The following is a 17993-nucleotide window of genomic DNA, read 5'->3' on the forward strand; positions in this document are numbered from 1 at the left end:
TACAGCAGTTTTTGTGTATTAATATGTATCAACGTAAAAATAGCATTAACCTTTGGTGGAGCAGAAAAGTAGTTTGTACAATGATGTGGATAGTTTCTGAGCCAAAATAGTGCTTATGATCTCATAGGCAGTTGGAAGTGTCATGTTTTGATTTTATTATGCTGCTGTTAGCCCTTTAGTGTCAATCCAACCTTTGCTTCGGCTGTGCGCACTGCCCACACTGAGTTGAAGCATTTGTTCTAATGAATATTCTGAGGACAAGATTTTACGTATGGTGCGTTCTATTCTGTTATGAAATATTGCATTTCTGCCTGTCCCTTGTTTGTGTTAATTTATGAATGACTAGTAAAAGAAAACATTAATATGCAGGCCTTTTCTGTCACGGAAAAACAAAAGATAATATGAAATTTATATGATGAGAAATTTTTGGCGGCACAGACTGCTGTTCTGTTGGAGTTCTGAAAAGATGCTTGAGGTTCTTGGGTAGTATCAGACATGTTTGTTAGGGCAACATGAAGTAAAACTGTCTGCCATATGGGATCATAATTATGTATTGAATGTTTATGTTTTTGTTTTGTTTTTGTTCTGTTGTCCTGTTTGGTGTGTGCTCGATTGTTGTGGTGTGATGCTGCCATTCCCTCCCTTGGCAGAATGAAGAGAACGGTTTGATGAGGGTAAGGCGCAACCTAAAGTCTCTGGCATGGAAAAATGAAAAACAATGGAAGATAATAGAAATGTGCCTCAGGAGGTACAAAACTGTATGTGGGATAGACTCACATGCATGGTTAAATTTGCTAAGACTGTGCGCGTTTCACATTTATTAAATTGTGATTTGCATGTTCTCCTAGTGCTTGAAAGTAGTTGAACAAATTTCTCAGATTTGGTCATTGGAGCATTGACATTTGTTTTGAACTTTAATAGGAGTCTAAATGCATTGAGTTCTGAAGATTCATTCTTGAAGTTTTGTAAATGTACCTTCTTTCGTTGCCAAGGATAACTTATCTGGTCATTTGTCTATTCCAAATTTCATTTTCAGATTGTAGTGCAAGGTTTACTACCATAAAAAATGAATAGATGAATAATTTGTCATGAACTTAGGTTGAATTAAATTATGTCGTAATATATTACTCAAAAGCTGTGGTATTTTTTAAAATTTTGTGATTTTTTAAATCTTTTTCTCTATTTCTTTGATACAAAAATATTCAGTTTCATACAAGTGTTTGTTTGTTCATTCTAACATAATATTATGGGCTGTTATTTTCTCTCCTTATTTGTTTTGAATCTGATTTAAATTATACCAAAGAAGGTAATGCGGGGAAATGAAATATGTTGCAACAGCTTTTTATTACATTCTTTCTACCATTGCTCATTGATATAATTATAATTCAGAATTGCATAAGCAGTACAGTTGACAGATAACTAATAAATGAAGACCCCATGATGCATTATATCTAGGCATTATTTATGTAAGTCTTCTTTTCTTTGTTATGTGTGTCTATAATAGATACATTCATAGAAGTACAGTTCACGTCATCTGCTTGTACATGAGGATTCAAGTCCTTAACACAAGTGACCTGTGCACATCTCCTAATAGTTACACTGTCAAGAAATCAAGTGTTTTATGGAACTGTCCATGTTTTATATTGTGCCTACAAATAACGTTGTACTTTTATAACTATTGACATATCATTTTGTGTTGGCATGTGCAGTCAAGAAGGAATTATAAAATAACAAGTTTTGATAAAATATTTGTTTAAAACAGCATTGCATGTTGCTTTACTTCTTGTTTCATTAGTTTTATATTAAGTTCCTCAATATTATTATTGTTTATTACATAATTGAAATTTGACTAGGTACTTTCCAGTATTTTGGAATAATATTGCAGGAAAATTATAGCTTGACAAGAAAGATACAGTTTTATGTGGTTTGGTACTGACATAATGGTTAAACGTGCATGTCTTTGCAGCATATTTTGATTTTGTCACTCCACATAATGTGTGGTAAATTATTGGTAAAAAAAATTTGTAGTTCATTTATATGTTTTTATTTGTTGAAGTCTTATGTGTCAAGTTAACAAAAATGTTAATTTATTAACATAAGGAACAAAAGCATGGTATGAAGTTTAACAACTGATGAATCTGGGTCGTCTGATTATATCAGGTAGTGGTTTTCGTCTCATACTTCCTGTAATTATGAACTGGAGTAGCTCAGTCAGTAGAGTGACTGGGGGTTTGATCCCTGACGGGCAGAGGATTTTTCTTCTAGTCTCTGCGTCCAGATCAGCTCTGAGACCCACCCAGCCTCCCATATAATGGGTACTGGGGTTTTTCCCAGGGGTAAAGCGTCCCCGGATTCTGACATTGACTACTCACCCCTATCTAGTGCTGAGGTTATGAATGAGTAGGAACAATACTTCCTCTCCCCACCCCCCAAGTGCCTGCATGGTGTATAGTGGAACAGCTTTACTTTTCCTTTTACTTTTACTTCCTGTAATGATAACAGTGGCTTATTTTTTAATTTCAGGCAGAAACTCTCAACCCATTCGATGGAACATTGAAGGTAAGATTTGCAGAAAGAAATTTCATATCTATAACAGCCCAAATAGGCATAGTACTTGGAAGCATGATTATGAAATAAAATAAACGTAACACTTAGTTAAGTTCACAGCACAGTGTGCAGGCCTCAGTTATGTTTTAGACTGAAATTGTTATCTCATGGTAACTTAAATTTGTTTTATGTGTATAGAATGGTCTCTTCTACACCTTGGCAAGTAGCGAGGTGATGGCTGGTGCTGACACAGAAGATGGCAGTGAGTCAGGTGTTGGCCATTCACCGCAAGAGGAAGTGGCAGATCTTCGGCGGCAGGTAGATCTATCTTGCTGCTTTCTGCCATACCTAGTGCTGCAGGCTGTGAAAAGATTACTATGGTTTTTTATAAGACGTTAATATTAAAAGATAGAGAAAGACATGTTCCTAAGATATGCATGAACTCTTGAAAACATATTTTGCATGGTTGTGTGTATCAGTCAATTTAGTTTCTGCCTGTGGATTGGATGACGGGTTCAATCCCTGACAGAGGCAAAGGATTTTTCTTCTGGCCTCTGCATTGAGGCCAGCTCTGGGGCCAAACCAGCCTCCTGTCCAGTGGGTACTGGGTGTCTTTTCCCTGGGGGTAAAGCATAACCAGGCCATGATCACTCACCCCCATCTAGTGCAGAGGACGAGAAAGAGTAGAAGCTGTATCTCCTATCTCCCAAAGTGCCTTAATGGTGTGTAGCAGGACAGCTTTACTTTATCATTTATATTACCCACGATTTTAATAGGATATGAATTTTGATTTCAGAACGAGAATGACGTCTTTACCAGAATATTGACTAGATTAGGAATTTCCATCTCTTTGTACTCTGTCATTGACATTATCCCTATTGCTGTTTTATAACGATTTTAAGTGTTTGAGTTTTGGTCACCACAGAGTTTTTGGTACCAAATTGCCGTATTTGTCAAAGAATATTCTTGTATAATACATATAATAACCAGTATCTCTCAACATAGATTGATGGTAGAGTCATCATGCTCTTCAGAATTCTGACAGATGCTGCAATCCACCTTCTGCAGTTTGGAAAGAGTAGCAAAACAGTTTACATTTTGACTGACAGCGTACCATTCAAATTTCCAGTCTGATCAAATGAAATTAACCATGAGATAGACTGTTAGGGCCAAAATATGAATCCAGGCCTCCTCAGTATATAGCAGGAATGACCATGATTTTTAGTAGATGTTGGTGATTTGTAAGGAAAGCGTTAAAATCCAGTGTTTTAAGACTGTTGAATTGTAACACCATTTTTACATGGCTGATTGCCTGAGAAGTCTTCACTGTGTTCAGTTGCTATGAAGGCTTAACATCTTAATAATTATAATAAGGCCTCAAATTATATCTGAAAGAACCCTGTAGCATTAATAAATAGTTTGTATTTAATGACATGGAATTCGTACAGGTATGAAACGTAAATAAAAATATAAATTGCAAAATATTTTAAAACATAACGCTCAGTAAAAAGTGTGAGTGTGAGACAGATGAAGTAAGGAGCAAAGTAGAATATTACATTGTAATAAAGTTTTGATTTGCAGCGAGTGGAATGGTTAAATCAAGGAAGATATTATGGGGTGGTTATGCAGAAGAAATGGGAAAAACATTAAATGTTTGCATTATTCAGGTGGAAAACTTACAAGGTGGGACAATAAATTGCATTAAAACTCATCTTAAGGAGATACTGTGTCAAGATTGTGTATGGTGAAGATGGCCTTTGGTATTTGTGATGTTAAACCCCAAGGTTCTGTTACCATAAAGTTCGTAAATTATTTTGTTACTTCATGTATTTTGTGAGACTTAAGCCCAAATTGACAGGTTTTCTTTCTGTTCTATAAGTTATTTTCAGTAAGATTTGGAGTTTTCACAGCGGTGAGTATGAAGATTTCTGTCTTCTGGGTTGTTGCGCTGTGTAGTCTGGTCGATGTTTACCAACATTTCTGAGGTCATACTGCCTCCGTCATCAGGGCGATTCTTAGTATGAAGATTTCTGTCTTCTGGGTTGTTGCGCTGTGTAGTCTGGTCGATGTTTACCAACATTTCTGAGGTCATACTGCCTCCGTCATCAGGGCGATTCTTAGTATGAAGATTTCTGTCTTCTGGGTTGTTGCGCTGTGTAGTCTGGTCGATGTTTACCAACATTTCTGAGGTCATACTGCCTCTGTCATCAGGGCGATTCTTAGTATGAAGATTTCTGTCTTCTGGGTTGTTGCGCTGTGTACTCTGGTCAATGTTTACCAACATTTCTGAGGTCATACTGCCTCCGTCATCAGGGTGATGAACAACCCAGAAGACAGAAATCTTCAAGTTATTTTAATTTTTCATGTACTGCGAAGCTGAATAATCTCAGCAGGACACTGATATTAAAATGGCTTACAGGTGGTGTTCCTGCAGCAGCAGATGGAGGAGAAGGAACGAACAATACAGCTTCTTCAGCTGCAGATGACAAAGTACACAAATTCTGATTCTGTGACACATGCAGCTGCTAAAGAGTCCTGCAATGCTACTACACAGACTGAGAGGGTATGTTTTCATTTTGAAACAGCTGCATTTAGTAGGGATTGCCAATCTTTCTTGGGTGATGGGCAACTATGAGGAGCTTATAATTTATTGCGGGCACCACATGAAGTAATTTGATTATAACCGTTTTCTCACATCTGTTTCACTAACTGGTCAAACACGAAATATCATGAGAGTGTGACAAATAGTGTAATTAGACAATTAATAGGTTAACAATTTGAAATTTACTATGAATATTCTAAAATTCTTATGGACACCCCTACCTATATCAAGGGCACCAAGGTGCCTGTGGGAATCCTTTTGGCAAACCCTGGCATGAAGGATGATTTTCTGAAGATGTGTGACAGTGGTTTTTTCATTATTCCAGTATTGTGTTTGACATTGTCCATCGTCTGGAGTGTAGTTTGTATACATGTTCCAGGAGATGGTTCTGTTTTCATCTGGCATTGTCGTTATATTGAGAGATTATTTTTTTTTAAAAAATTTGGATACTTGATTATCAATGTGTGAATTATCCAGTTCGCAGATTATCCATGCAGGTCTCTATGCACAACTTTAGTTTAATGTGTTTGTGGGAACTGTATTTATTTCTTCTTTGTTGGAAAACATTTACCACGAGTTCTTATCGAGAAAAAAACTCCATTGTTTAAAACAGTATTGCTGGATTCACAGAAGACCATGCCCAAGAACACTGTATTCAACATTAATTTCTTTCCTCAGTCCTATTTTGTTGTCTTATACATCAGCAAGAATTATGAGAAGATGAGCCTGGTAGCATTCATTATCTTATGGACACAATGACTCAGTATCGGCCCCATAATCTTTGGCTAATTCTGTCACCCTCTCCATTTATATATTTTTCAAGAAACTAGAACTGTTTTTTCACTCTTAGTACAGTTTTCTGATGATTTTCAGCCATTTTACTTAGGATCTACAAGTTTTAACCATCATTTCCACTGAACTGACTCAATACAGTGTAATGGAATTGACTGTAAGAAAGATATTTGAAAAAAGACCAATTATACCTGCAGCATCCCCCATCCACAATCACGATCAATAGAACAGATCTTCTCCTCTACCACCACCATACTGACAGCAAGGTACCAAAAAAATATCACCATCTGCAGATCCTCTCAAAACCAACCACCACTCTCCAAATAGAAAATTGATTCAACCATCAAACAAAAGTACCCATCTTTGTATGTGCACAGCTGTTCTAATACACAGCATAGGAACCCCAGCAGACTCTGTTCTCAATTTTCTAGCTCTCTGCTCTTTCATTTGTACTTGTATTCTTATTAATTCATAGTTTATATATAATTTACTACGTTATTTGGGTAGCTGATAAAACACCAATAAATAGTATAAATTACGAGAGACAGTCAAAAAGTTCCTGGAATTGTGGTATAGCACTGTAATGGTAGGATATATGGCAACGCTTACCTAATCACATTCAAAGTAGGACCCTTGCGCGCACACACACACACTTGCTCCATCAATTCTGCCATTGTTGGATGCACCGGCGGAAGGCTTCGTTTGGAATCTTCTGGAGTTCGGCCGTCACATTCGATTTGATGTTCTCCATGGTTGCGAAACGCGTCCCCTTGAGGTCCATTTTCAGAGTAGGGAACAGCCAGAAGTCACTCGGAGCGAGATCCGGAGAGTATGATGGTTGGGTGATGAAGGGAATGCTTTTCTCGGCGAGGAATTGCTGCACAACCAGCGAGGTGTCGAATGTGACCGCCGAACTCCGGAAGATACCAAACAAAGCCTTCTGCCGGTGCTTCCAACAATGGCAGGATTGATGGAGCAAGTGTGTGTGTGTGTGTGCGCACAAGGGTCCTACTTTGATTGTGATTAGGTAAGCGTTGCCATATATTTTACCATTTCAGTGCTATACCACTATTCCGGGAAATTTTTGACTGCCCTACGTATGATGATTGCTCCAGCAGTAAGAACATTTTTAGTAAGGGGGCAGTGTTATAGGACAGCACTCTGCATGATGTCACAGTTTCAAGGTCAACTAAATTCTCCTCAGACAGTAGAAAGGCTAGTTCATATGTGTCTGCAATTATGTAACACAAATCCCTCTTCATATCATTAATTTGTCGCAGGTTCGACCAGTGTCAGCAGGACCATCTCTCCTTCAGTCACTGCCATCAGAAGGCAACATGGGACCCCTTGTGAGGTAAGCAAGTCTTTGGTTCTTTTATGAAACTCAGCTATTAAGTTTACATCAGTTGATAAAGATGGCAAGTTAATTGTGGAAAATTAAATACCTTTATTGAAGACTAGACCAGCAATGACAGAACATTGTAGTGCCCTGTTACGCCACTGGTTTGTTCTTTATACTCAGTGGTGAAGTTTCAAAAATGTGGATGTCTGTCTTTCCATATGGAACAACTCAAGAACTGTTGAACAGATTTTCAAGAAGTTAGATATTAGGAAGTTGCAGAAATCTATCGAGCTGGGCAGCTGAGTCAGTATAGTGACTGACTACAGACTGTAGGACCAGGGTTTGATCCCTGACGGACAGGATTTTCTTCTATCCTCTGTATCCAGACTGGCTCTGGCACCCACCCAGCCTTCTGTGCAGTGGGTACTGCGGACCTTTCCAGGGGGTAAAGCGTGGCTGGGATGTGATGCTGACCACTCACCCCCATCTAATGCCAAGGTTAAGAATGACTAGGAGCTGTACCTTTTCCCCCCACAAGCGCCTACATGGTGTAGTGGGACAGCTTTACTTTTTTTTTTTGACTGAAATCTAGCAACCAATGAAGACCTGCTTATGTTCATGTTACGATAGGATGCTATCTGGATTTACGGACTGCTTAAAGGATTATCTCAGTCCCTTGAGTCAGAGTTACGTTATGTTATTAACAAACATGTGACCTTCTTCCCACAGGCTGTATTGATTTATTTATTTCAGGCTGACTCAGCAACAGTAACTGTTACTTTTACATGTCTGGCTGGATGCTGCAGCTTCAGGATAGGGAAGGTAGAGTGTGTGTCCCAAGTGGACCTTGGTTTTGGTGTGATGATTTTGTTAGCTGTAAACATGCTCTGTTGCTTACACTTACTCCATTATTGCTTCCTATGTGCAGCGTAGTCATTCATAATGTGCCTCTCATTCCATCTTTTGCCTAAATGATGTGTGGATGGTGACCGTAGATATTACTTCCAGTTGGAAGTAGGGCTCAAGAGGAGAGTCTGGGGCGTTACCTTAAATCATTACCTGAGGTACTGAAATGCTACTTGTTAGCTGTGCGTGTACAAGTCAGTTGTACATTAACCTTAAAGTATGCGCAGATATCCGTCCCACAACAAATATTTTCATCTCGTATTACACACATTTTCTCTGAGAGTTAGTGACTGAAAAATTTACTAATTTCGCAAGAGGCGCATGAAAATGGAGAAGAAACTGAGCAGTAGCACAGTATACATGTATATAAGAGGGACTGAGTTTGAATCTTGACTAAATTACTGGTTTATAACTTTTTTTTTGCTAGTCTTAGTAGGCAGTTGCTGGTATAGTATCGTGAAATAGGCCATCATCACTGCCGTCCTCCAGTGCTTTGTCTACTCGCTGTTCACTATGATCAAATAACATGTATAATTCAAACGGTCGTTGAATAACCCAAGGACCTAACGTATTCATAAGAAAAATATGTGTAGGAAGTAAATATCAAATTTGATAAAATAAAATGAAACCTTTGATAAAGTCGCATATCAAAAATACTTTACTTATTTTTCATACTCCCATTTTAACATATTCAGACATGGCTGGAAATTACACTACCCTTCAGTCTAGATATGTTTTGACCAACAGGAATATTTTTACTGTAGAATGGAATGTGTTAAAATATTAAAATGACTATGTGTTTGCTGTTCTTCTGGGTTGTGGTGTTGTGTGGACTTGTACGTAGATAACAGTGTTTCAGAGAAACGTACTGTCTCCATCTTCAGTCCTGAAGACAGAGAAGTTACGTTTTTCCAAACTCTTGGGAGACTGTCCCTATTTCCATCATCAGAGTTAATGTGATGAGTAACGCAGCTACCCATTGTGCAGTATTTATACCTACAGTTGAGTCTTGAAGCCTGGTGTCCTTGCCCTAAGAGGGCACATTCAGTACATTAGATAATCATGTCACTCATCAAATTAACAGACAGTGTGTGAAACATTGAACATTAACTCGGTTCACACAGAGCTCATTGTCCGTGAAGACGTTATTGCTTTGAAAGTGGCATGGTTAATACTGGGCATAGGTGGAATGAGATGCATAGAATGTGTTGTTTTCTTTTATCCTTGTCATATTTATTATATCATTTTTACCTCCCATAATATAGGAGAGGAATGTGGCATGTTTGTATTAAATATCTTTTATTGCCATAAGGAACACTGATGGTCCATCAGAGTCTTGCATCTTTATGCAAGATATGTGCAACTAAAACCAGAAGGTGCTTCATTCGCTAAGATTGGTGTATTGGCCTACATGTCTCCTAGTATTGAACAAAATACTCGCACTATGAACTGTCAGATTTATCAGCACCTATCAATGTTATGTGGGATGTAATTAACCTGCAGTTACATATGAGAAACTGTCAGTGTTTTACTTAAAGTGGAGAAAGGTCATCGTAGAGAAGTGTATATTTGTTATGTCCCTTGATGAGCATGAACATGTATGTATATGTAAATAAGAAGTAGGCTCAAAAAACATGCACGTTCACTAAATTGCGAGGTTTTTAGAATGTCTGTCACATGATACTGTTATATTTGATTACTTGGCCAAATTATTGGAGGAAGTATGCTCTTTTCGTTATATGATTATGAATTAAAATTTAGTTAGCCATCCAGATTGGCCTACTTCTTTCAGCTGCTGAAACATGAAAAAATTCAGGAAAATTGCCACTGAAGAAGTTCCTGAAACTTCGGAATCATGACGAATATACTGTTTTAAATTAAGCAATGTGTTCTGGACTAAATGGGATAAGAGTTTATTGACACTATTGACAGTAGCAGTTTGAGAAGTGGGACACATACTCACCCTGAGGAAGCAATGAGTGGAATCTGAGCAGGGCAATCACTGAATACATCACTCATTGATGTAGAAATTGACTCGCACCATCCAATTCCAAGTACTTGCTACTGGAATGCACAATATTATGAAGTGAATGAATGCCACGATGAAAATATACCTGTGCTGGATGGAGATATGAGCCGGGATAGCTCAGTCAGTACAGTGACTAGCTAAGGGCTGGATGATGGGTTTGATCCCCAATGGGGGCAGAGGGTATTTCCTCTAGCCTCTGCGTCCAGACTTGCTCTGGGGCTCTCCCAGCATCTTATCCAATGGGTACCAGCGTCCTTTCCTGGGGGTAAAGCCCAGCTGGGGAGTAATGCTGACCACTCACCTCCATCTAGTGTCGAGAATGAGCAGGAGAAGTATTAATTCATGCTTTCTCAGCCTCATCAGGGATTTAAGAATGACACTAGAGTGGCTGTGACTGTCTATGTTATGTGGTAACACAATTCAGGAAGTATTAGCTGGTAGCAGTAAACGAAATAATAAATTAAGTAGAGGGGGAACCATGATGGTTAACACATCACCAGTTTGAGAAATTTGGAATGCAGGAGCACATTATACCTGAAGCAAAATCCATGTGGCAATAAAATAAAATTATTTTGTAAGTTATTATATCAGCCACAGGTGTTACCCCTCTCAGTCTTTGTACAAATCTCATTAACCTTGTTTTTAAACAGATTATCCGTGAAATGTAAAAGGATGTTCTTCATGAGACAGTTAATATTGCCATAAAATGTTGAAACATAATTTGAAGCTTAGAAGTTTCAGCCCTGTGGTGTTTGTAGAACTTTTAAATTTAAAATGAAATTACATTGTCATTGTCACCAACTAGTATTGTCTTTGTTATTCTTGCCATCATCTCTGTTATATTCTGACAAATGCATTCTTCTCTGCCACCATCGTTGTTGCATGGCTTTCTTCAGGCGGACCATACAAGTACTGGAACAATATCTCGTGTCACTCCGTGCCTTTCTGAATCAATGTACATAAAATCACTACTTTCATTGTTACTACATAACATCTTCAGTTGATACAGTGTCAGTAAATAAACATCCAGATCATCCTGAAACTTGTAATTGAGGCATCATGTGGCCTTAGACAGTAGGAAGGTTGAACACCGGGCAAAAAATTTTGTTTTGGCAGTTTTGTAGAAGTATCAGTACATGGCGATGAATGTATTGTGTGCATGTCCAATTTGATTGTTATTAACCCAGTATTAAATGAACTGCGATAAATATCTTATTCTCTTTACGCTGCTTCGATCAGACTTTTGGTGTAAGTACTTAGTGAATAACATATATAATTAAAATATTTTTAGTTGAGTCTTGGTTAATATCAAGTTAATAGAAGAATTTACTGCCTTATTCTCCTTTTCCTTTGCAGAACATTGTTTTTTAAATTTTATTTTATCATATTTAAATGCTTACAGAGAGAGTTACATCTGCTGTTGAATTAGTATATACTTATTGATAAATTTAATCACAAGGCATATTCTGTTCAGATACAGTTGACAGTCTTAATTATTGTTGAATATTCTGTCAGTTTAAATGCGTAAGTTTGTAGATCTTTCCACAAGCCATGTTATATTTCATTTATCACGAGAACAGTTAATAAAAGTCTAAAAGTTAATATAATTAGTTTAGTTACCAAATTATTGCATATGTTTTATTTTTGAGGCAATAATTAGAACTCAAATCATGTAACTTTGATGTCACTATCTATGAGTTTGTGGTAAAAGGATCATAATATAAAGTAAATGACACACAGGTACCTACCAGTCTATTTCACTGTAGTGCACAAACAGTTTGATATTCAAAATGGAAAAAAGTTTATCATACTTCAGATTTGACTGATGAAATTACATCTTTGAATGGACCACCTTAAAATAAATGTAGATTTGGACAACTGAAAATGATGCAACCAAAAGAATCGTGTGGGTTTCCTTATAACAAAACCTTAGCAAGCCATTTAAAAGATACATTTTAATACTATAACAATGTAAATACAGACATAGAACATAATAGTTGACATTTATTTTTTTCATGAGTTCTGACCCTGTTTAGTTATTTTCAACTTTGTTGTGCATTACAGTAATATTGCCCTCAGCATTAAACTGGCATATGCACTTTCTGGCTATTTCCAATTATGTTTTACCTTCTACAACTTCCTTTTGTTGTTTTTCTTCTGGCTTACTGAACACTCCGGACTTCACAGATCTTGAAAGCAGTGTCACACTTTGTGGGATCCGCAGACTACACTGTGAGAGGATGTAAATCGTAAAATGCGCCGTTCTAATGCCCGTTCGTCTTTAATATTCAGTAGTGTTTCTATGCTGCCATAATATTTCATTACTTAATCTTGTGCAGTTTGACTGATACATGGGTCCAGAGGAGACAGCCATCACTGGGAAAGCCGGAGGTAGGACGACAACCAGTAATGACAACTTCAAAATTCCCAGGGAAAGGGGTCTGGAAGCAGCGAAATAGCTTGGCTGCCTCAGAACTTGTTGCTGCAGTGACATCTAGATCCGAGCAATCGGGCATCCCTACAAGGAAGTATAGTGCTATTACCACATCCTCAACATTACCAAGACGAAGTCACATAGGAAGTAACAGCATAGCAACCAAAACCTGACAGAATTTGTAGATTTGTATGTTGTATGTTGTGATATTTTGAATATTGATGGTGGTCCAGTTGCCTGCTCTAGGATATCGAAGATCCTTCTTTCCCACACATTCATATCTGAAATTGACATGTATTTAAAATTAAAATGGGTAGCTGGCATATTAATTGCTGAATAGCATACTGTGTACCTCATAAATTTTTCTCTTTATTTTCACACATTCCATTGTACATTTTTATTAAATTATTGTTTTAAAGCATGAAATTATTGTTAATGTAAACATGTCCAATTATAATAGTAATATATCTTAAAGACCCAAGGTCATTCTGGTTACGATTTCCTATTGTAAATAAGTTTTCAGTGGAAATTATTCCAGATCTTCAGTGTAGGTAGTTACAGTGATATAAAAACCCAAAACATATTAGTAAAAGTATCTAATTTCTTTTATTATTGCAATCATTTGCGACTCAACACTGACCAGTATCTCATCGGCCTATAGCAATCTGGTGCAGGCACAACAGTCAAAAAAACTTCTAATAATTTCTGTCCAAAATGAACTCTGCAGTTGTACAATGATTTTACATTATTTAAAATTAGACTTTCTGTAATTACATACATCTTGCAAAATATACTATTAATTGGTAAATATGCTAGGAATTATATGAAGCATAAATACATAAATGTAGTATATTATGACTGTTATTTGTTGTTATAAAATTAATCAGGAAGAGGCATACAACCCTGCGATGTGTATATTTATTGTTCTTTGTACAGAAATGTGAACGAGCAGAGTGGGAAACATATTTGTATATATGTGGTATTTTATAGTGTGGAGGAGATGGGAAGATAGATACGTGGTAATACTCGGGTGCTGGAAATACTAAATGCGCTAATGTAGGTGATTTTTAAGTTCTGTTGGCAACTTGCAGAAAGGGAACTGCAAAATTTAAAGAATTAATGGTCCAAGCTCACTGAACCAAAGCTACTGTATTTACACACAAAATTTTCACCCCTAAATAATGGCTGCTCCACAGTATGGCATGAGTTTGGTGCTCTGTGCTTCCATAAACAAAAGCTGCATTTGTATGATCTGATGTTTTCATGGTGACCAAGTATAATGAATTCTACTTATGCTACCAGCTGGTAGCCTGAGAAGAATTCACCGCAAAAGCTACATTTGTTTTCTTAAATTTCTTTTTTATATTTCACTGGTAGCTGAATTTACATGTTCTTTTAGTCACTGACATTATCAACATTGATGATGGCTGTCTTCTGGGTTATTGCACTGTGTAGTCTGATAGAAATTTACCGATGTAAGATTTGAGGTTTTCACAGCGGCGAGTATGAAGATTTCTGTCTTCTGGGTTGTTGCGCTGTGTAGTCTGGTAGAAGTTTACCAACGTTTCATCGCCCTGATGACGGAGGCAGTATGACCTCTGAAACGTTGGTAAACATCGACCAGACTACACAGCGCAACAACCCAGAAGACAGAAATATTCAAGTTTACTGATGTTTCAGAGGTCCTTGCTGCCTCCATCATCAGGGCGATGAAACGTTGGTAAACTTCTACCAGACTACACTGCGCAACAACCCACAGGACAGCCATCTTCCGACTCACAGCCGTGAAAACCTCAAATCCTACTTATCAATATTGATTTAGTGTTCATTCTTTTTGAATATACTTGTATACGGGAATTGTTCGGCAACGTTTAAAGCTCAAGAGATTGAAAATAGGAAGGAGGAGCATTTAGTTTTTAGTTGGTGAATAAGTGGGTTTTTAGTGAAGAAACCAGTGGAATTAAAATACATTGTATCTGGCCAGACATGTTTGAGGTCTAAAAATTAGGACATTACTAAAGTATGTTGTGTAGGTGTCAAGTAATCAGCTCTGCGCGTGTCATAAAAAGTTTTAAATTTAAAGTGTGTGATGTAGCCGGGATGAAATTAATCTTTATGGTGTGGGAATAAGGGATTTAAATTCCTGTAATACATGTCTTACAGATTCTTAGAGAATTCAGCTGATTCTGAAAATTTACGAGATTCTCTCTTCAGAATTTGAGATTTGAACTGTCATTAAAAGTATGATGATAAATATAATAATTATATGCAGTGAGCACACTTATGAAAATGGCACTGAACAGATTGTTTACCTATTAACGGGAATTGCTGATGGTGGAAACTTTTAATTTAAATCCAAATTTTAATGTGATTATGAAGGAAATTGAAATATATTATAAATGAGTACACTATTCATCTGTTTCTGCCATGAAATGGTTTTACTACTTCAGGACTTTTATGATGCAGTACGTTTGTGCTCCTGCGGTGTTGCTTCGGCATTTATTGATGATTTGCCTCTTGTAATGAGACAATGAAGCAGGTTGCTTGTGGTGAGAGGCACAATTATGTTTTATTTGTAATAATATCACGCAAATGCAGTATTTAATTTACTTTTTCTTTTAAAGTAACTGGCTCTTAACACAAACAATAAATTAAACTGATTTTCTTTTAGCATTTTTCCTTAATTTAGTTTGGTCTTCTTTCTTTGTAAAATGGGCAATGTAATTTTTCACTTTTTGCCTCAATTTTTTCTTATTTCCTTGAAACACTGTGTGAAAAATGAATTGGGGAAAATTCGAATAGAAATTGTTTCTGTGAGCTACCTACTAAACATGGACGAAATAGATTAAGAAATGTTGTCCCTATAGTATTATTGTGAATGGTGCATCTCTTTTGGCTTTAATTTATTTTAGTAATAAATAAACATATTATTGTGTTTGGTCAGTTAAAATACTGTTATATACTTCCATTAATACATGCATTTGTAAAAACCAGTGAAATCCTATGTTTCGGTGAAGAATAAAATAGCATCTGCATAGTATGAACGATTTTAATGGTCAAGTCATTCATTTAAAAATAAAACAAACCATTGCTATTCTAATTAACTCCAGAGTCAATCATTATATGATGTCCCAGTCAGTCCACATTCTGATTGAGATTGCAAAAGGGGCTCTCAAGTTTTCCATTCAGTTGGCTTTCCTTTTTCATGTCACATTTATGACATTTCTGTAATCTCCATCTTCTCGACTAGCCTCCTCTTCATGCTAAATACTAAGTACATGAGCACCACAATTGCTATATCAGGTATACTTCTTCTTTCTCATCTCCCTTTTTGCCTTTATAGCGTCAGGGTTGATTGCTCGGTCCATCTCCTCCATTCCTTCTTACCCCTTGCTAAGAATTTTATCTGTGTTATACTTTTCAATTTTGCCTGTCCTGTTTCTCTAATAGTATCGAAGTAGCTCTTCTAGGTCTTCCTCTTGTTCTGGTACCCTCAACTCTAGCTTCCAAAAATTGTTTCGTCTTTCTTTCATCTGCCATTCGAACAACGTCCTAACCATTTCAGTTGTTTTTCTTCTAATTTTGTTTTAAGTGATTTTGGTATACAACTGTTCGTTTCTTTCAGGTTTATGGATGTTTTAGAAATTGAGTCCCATTATATTTATTAAAATTCTGTCTTCCCAATTTTGGATCCTTCGTACCTCAACGTTGCTGTCCCATGGCTTCAGTGGCACTTCCAAATTTCTTATAGGGAACTCGAAAAATGAAGGTTGACTTTACCCTTGTCACTACCTCTTTCTGCAACTCAAAATTTGGAATCCAGACCAAACTTTAATGAATTCTTATCAGGCTACCACCCATGCCACGTGGTTAAAAGGGGAAAACAACGTTTCAGAACCATCTTCGCCTTCATCTTCAGGGTACTGCAGCTAGAGACAACCAACCTACCAACCAAAAAGCTAAGAGCGGAATCCTGCGCGACTGTGAAATATCGTACATTGGTAGATAGCAGGTACCTGCACACGAAACACATTGCTGGAAATGGTAACAGTGTTGTATGGTTGTCTAGTGGAAGGAATAATAAATTTCGAAAATTTATCAAAATTTGGAACATGCACATCAGAAACATGCCTCTCCGTCTCTGCCTGTGTCGTTCTCTTCCGCACCCGGCCTCTGCCAGTGTATACCAGACCGTCGCTGATGTGCCCGTTCTCTGCCTCAACCAGTTTATGCCTGACCCAGAATTTTCCGCACCGGATCTCTGTCGGAGACGGTGTCTGGCCGTCCGTGTGTGGTGCGGCTATCAAAATTAGATTTTTTTAAAAAAAATTGAAATACGTAAATGTCCAAAAAAAGGTATTAACCGAATTTTTTTAAAAAAAATTTAAATTTTTTTTGAAGTTGAAATTTCTTTTGTGCGCTCTTTGGACATTTTTTGATTTTTCAAAAATGTTGAAATTTTATCCAACTACTCTCCAACTGATCTCTGCCAAACACGGTCTCTGCCGTGTCACGTCTCTGATGAGCCAGTTCTATACCGGACCATGTCTCTGATGAGCACGGAGACCGTGCACATCAAGACATGCCTCTCCGTCTCTGCCTGCGCCGTTTTCTTCCGCACACGGCCTCTGCCGGACACGGTGTCTGCCGTGTCCGGTCTCTGACGAGGCCGGTCTATACCTGACCATGACTGATGTGCCCGTTCTGTGCCTCTCCCAGTCCATGCTTGACCCAGCCTCTTCCACACCCGATCTCTGCCGTTACTGTGTGTGGTTGTACCACTATTAAATTTCGAAATTTTTTAAAAATTTGAAAAACGTGAATGTCAAAAAAAAGGAATTTTTTTTAAAATTTTTGAAACAATTTTTGAAATTTGTTTTGTTTTGTACTCTTTTTGGACATTTTCCAACATTTTTTGATTTTTCGAAAATTTTGTCCGAACTACTCTCCAACCGATCTCTGCCGTGTCACGTCTCTAACGAGCCAGTTCTATACCGGACCATGTCTCTATTTGCACGGGGACCGTGTACATCAGAGACATGCCTCTCCGTCTCTGCTTGTGCCGGTCTCTTCCGCACCCGGCCTCTGCCGGACACGGTGTCTGCAGTGTCCGGTCTCTGACGAGGCCGGTCTATACCAGACCGTCGCTGATGTGCCCGTTCTCTGCCTCTACCAGGCCATGCCTGACCCAGTCTCTTCCGCAACCGATCTCTGCCGGAGACGGTAACTGACCGCCCGTGTGTGTGGTTGTACGACTATCAAAATTCGAAAATATTTCGAAAGTATCAAAAATTTGAAAAACGTAGTGAATGGCAAAAAAGTATTCAACCAAAAATTTTCA

At 37.6% G+C, this 17993-nt stretch overlaps 1 protein-coding gene across 9 annotated transcripts in view; it reads left to right on the forward strand.

The window, feature by feature from the left end:
* Positions 1–15699, forward strand: part of LOC110833763 (uncharacterized) — a 76826-nt gene extending 61127 nt beyond the window's left edge. For 6 of the 9 annotated variants that reach the window (XM_087358983.1, XM_087358981.1, XM_087358988.1 and 3 more), the window contains 6 exons: positions 651–674; positions 2524–2559; positions 2746–2865; positions 4967–5110; positions 7222–7295; positions 12558–15699. In XM_087358983.1, coding sequence (XP_087215109.1) covers positions 651–674; positions 2524–2559; positions 2746–2865; positions 4967–5110; positions 7222–7295; positions 12558–12825 — 666 coding nt within the window. In that variant the 3' untranslated portion in view covers positions 12826–15699. Of the gene's footprint in view, positions 1–650; positions 675–2523; positions 2560–2745; positions 2866–4966; positions 5111–7221; positions 7296–8036; positions 8106–12557 lie in introns of all 9 variants that reach the window. The other 3 variants (XR_015537942.1, XM_087358989.1, XM_087358984.1) reach the window with 3 other exon arrangements.
* Positions 15700–17993: the final 2294 nt, after the last annotated feature.

The sequence above is a fragment of the Zootermopsis nevadensis genome, unplaced genomic scaffold, assembly GCF_977971745.1.
Source record: "Zootermopsis nevadensis isolate Lab colony 2312 unplaced genomic scaffold, Znev_1.0 Znev_ptg000030l, whole genome shotgun sequence".
NCBI lineage: Eukaryota > Metazoa > Arthropoda > Insecta > Blattodea > Termopsidae > Zootermopsis > Zootermopsis nevadensis.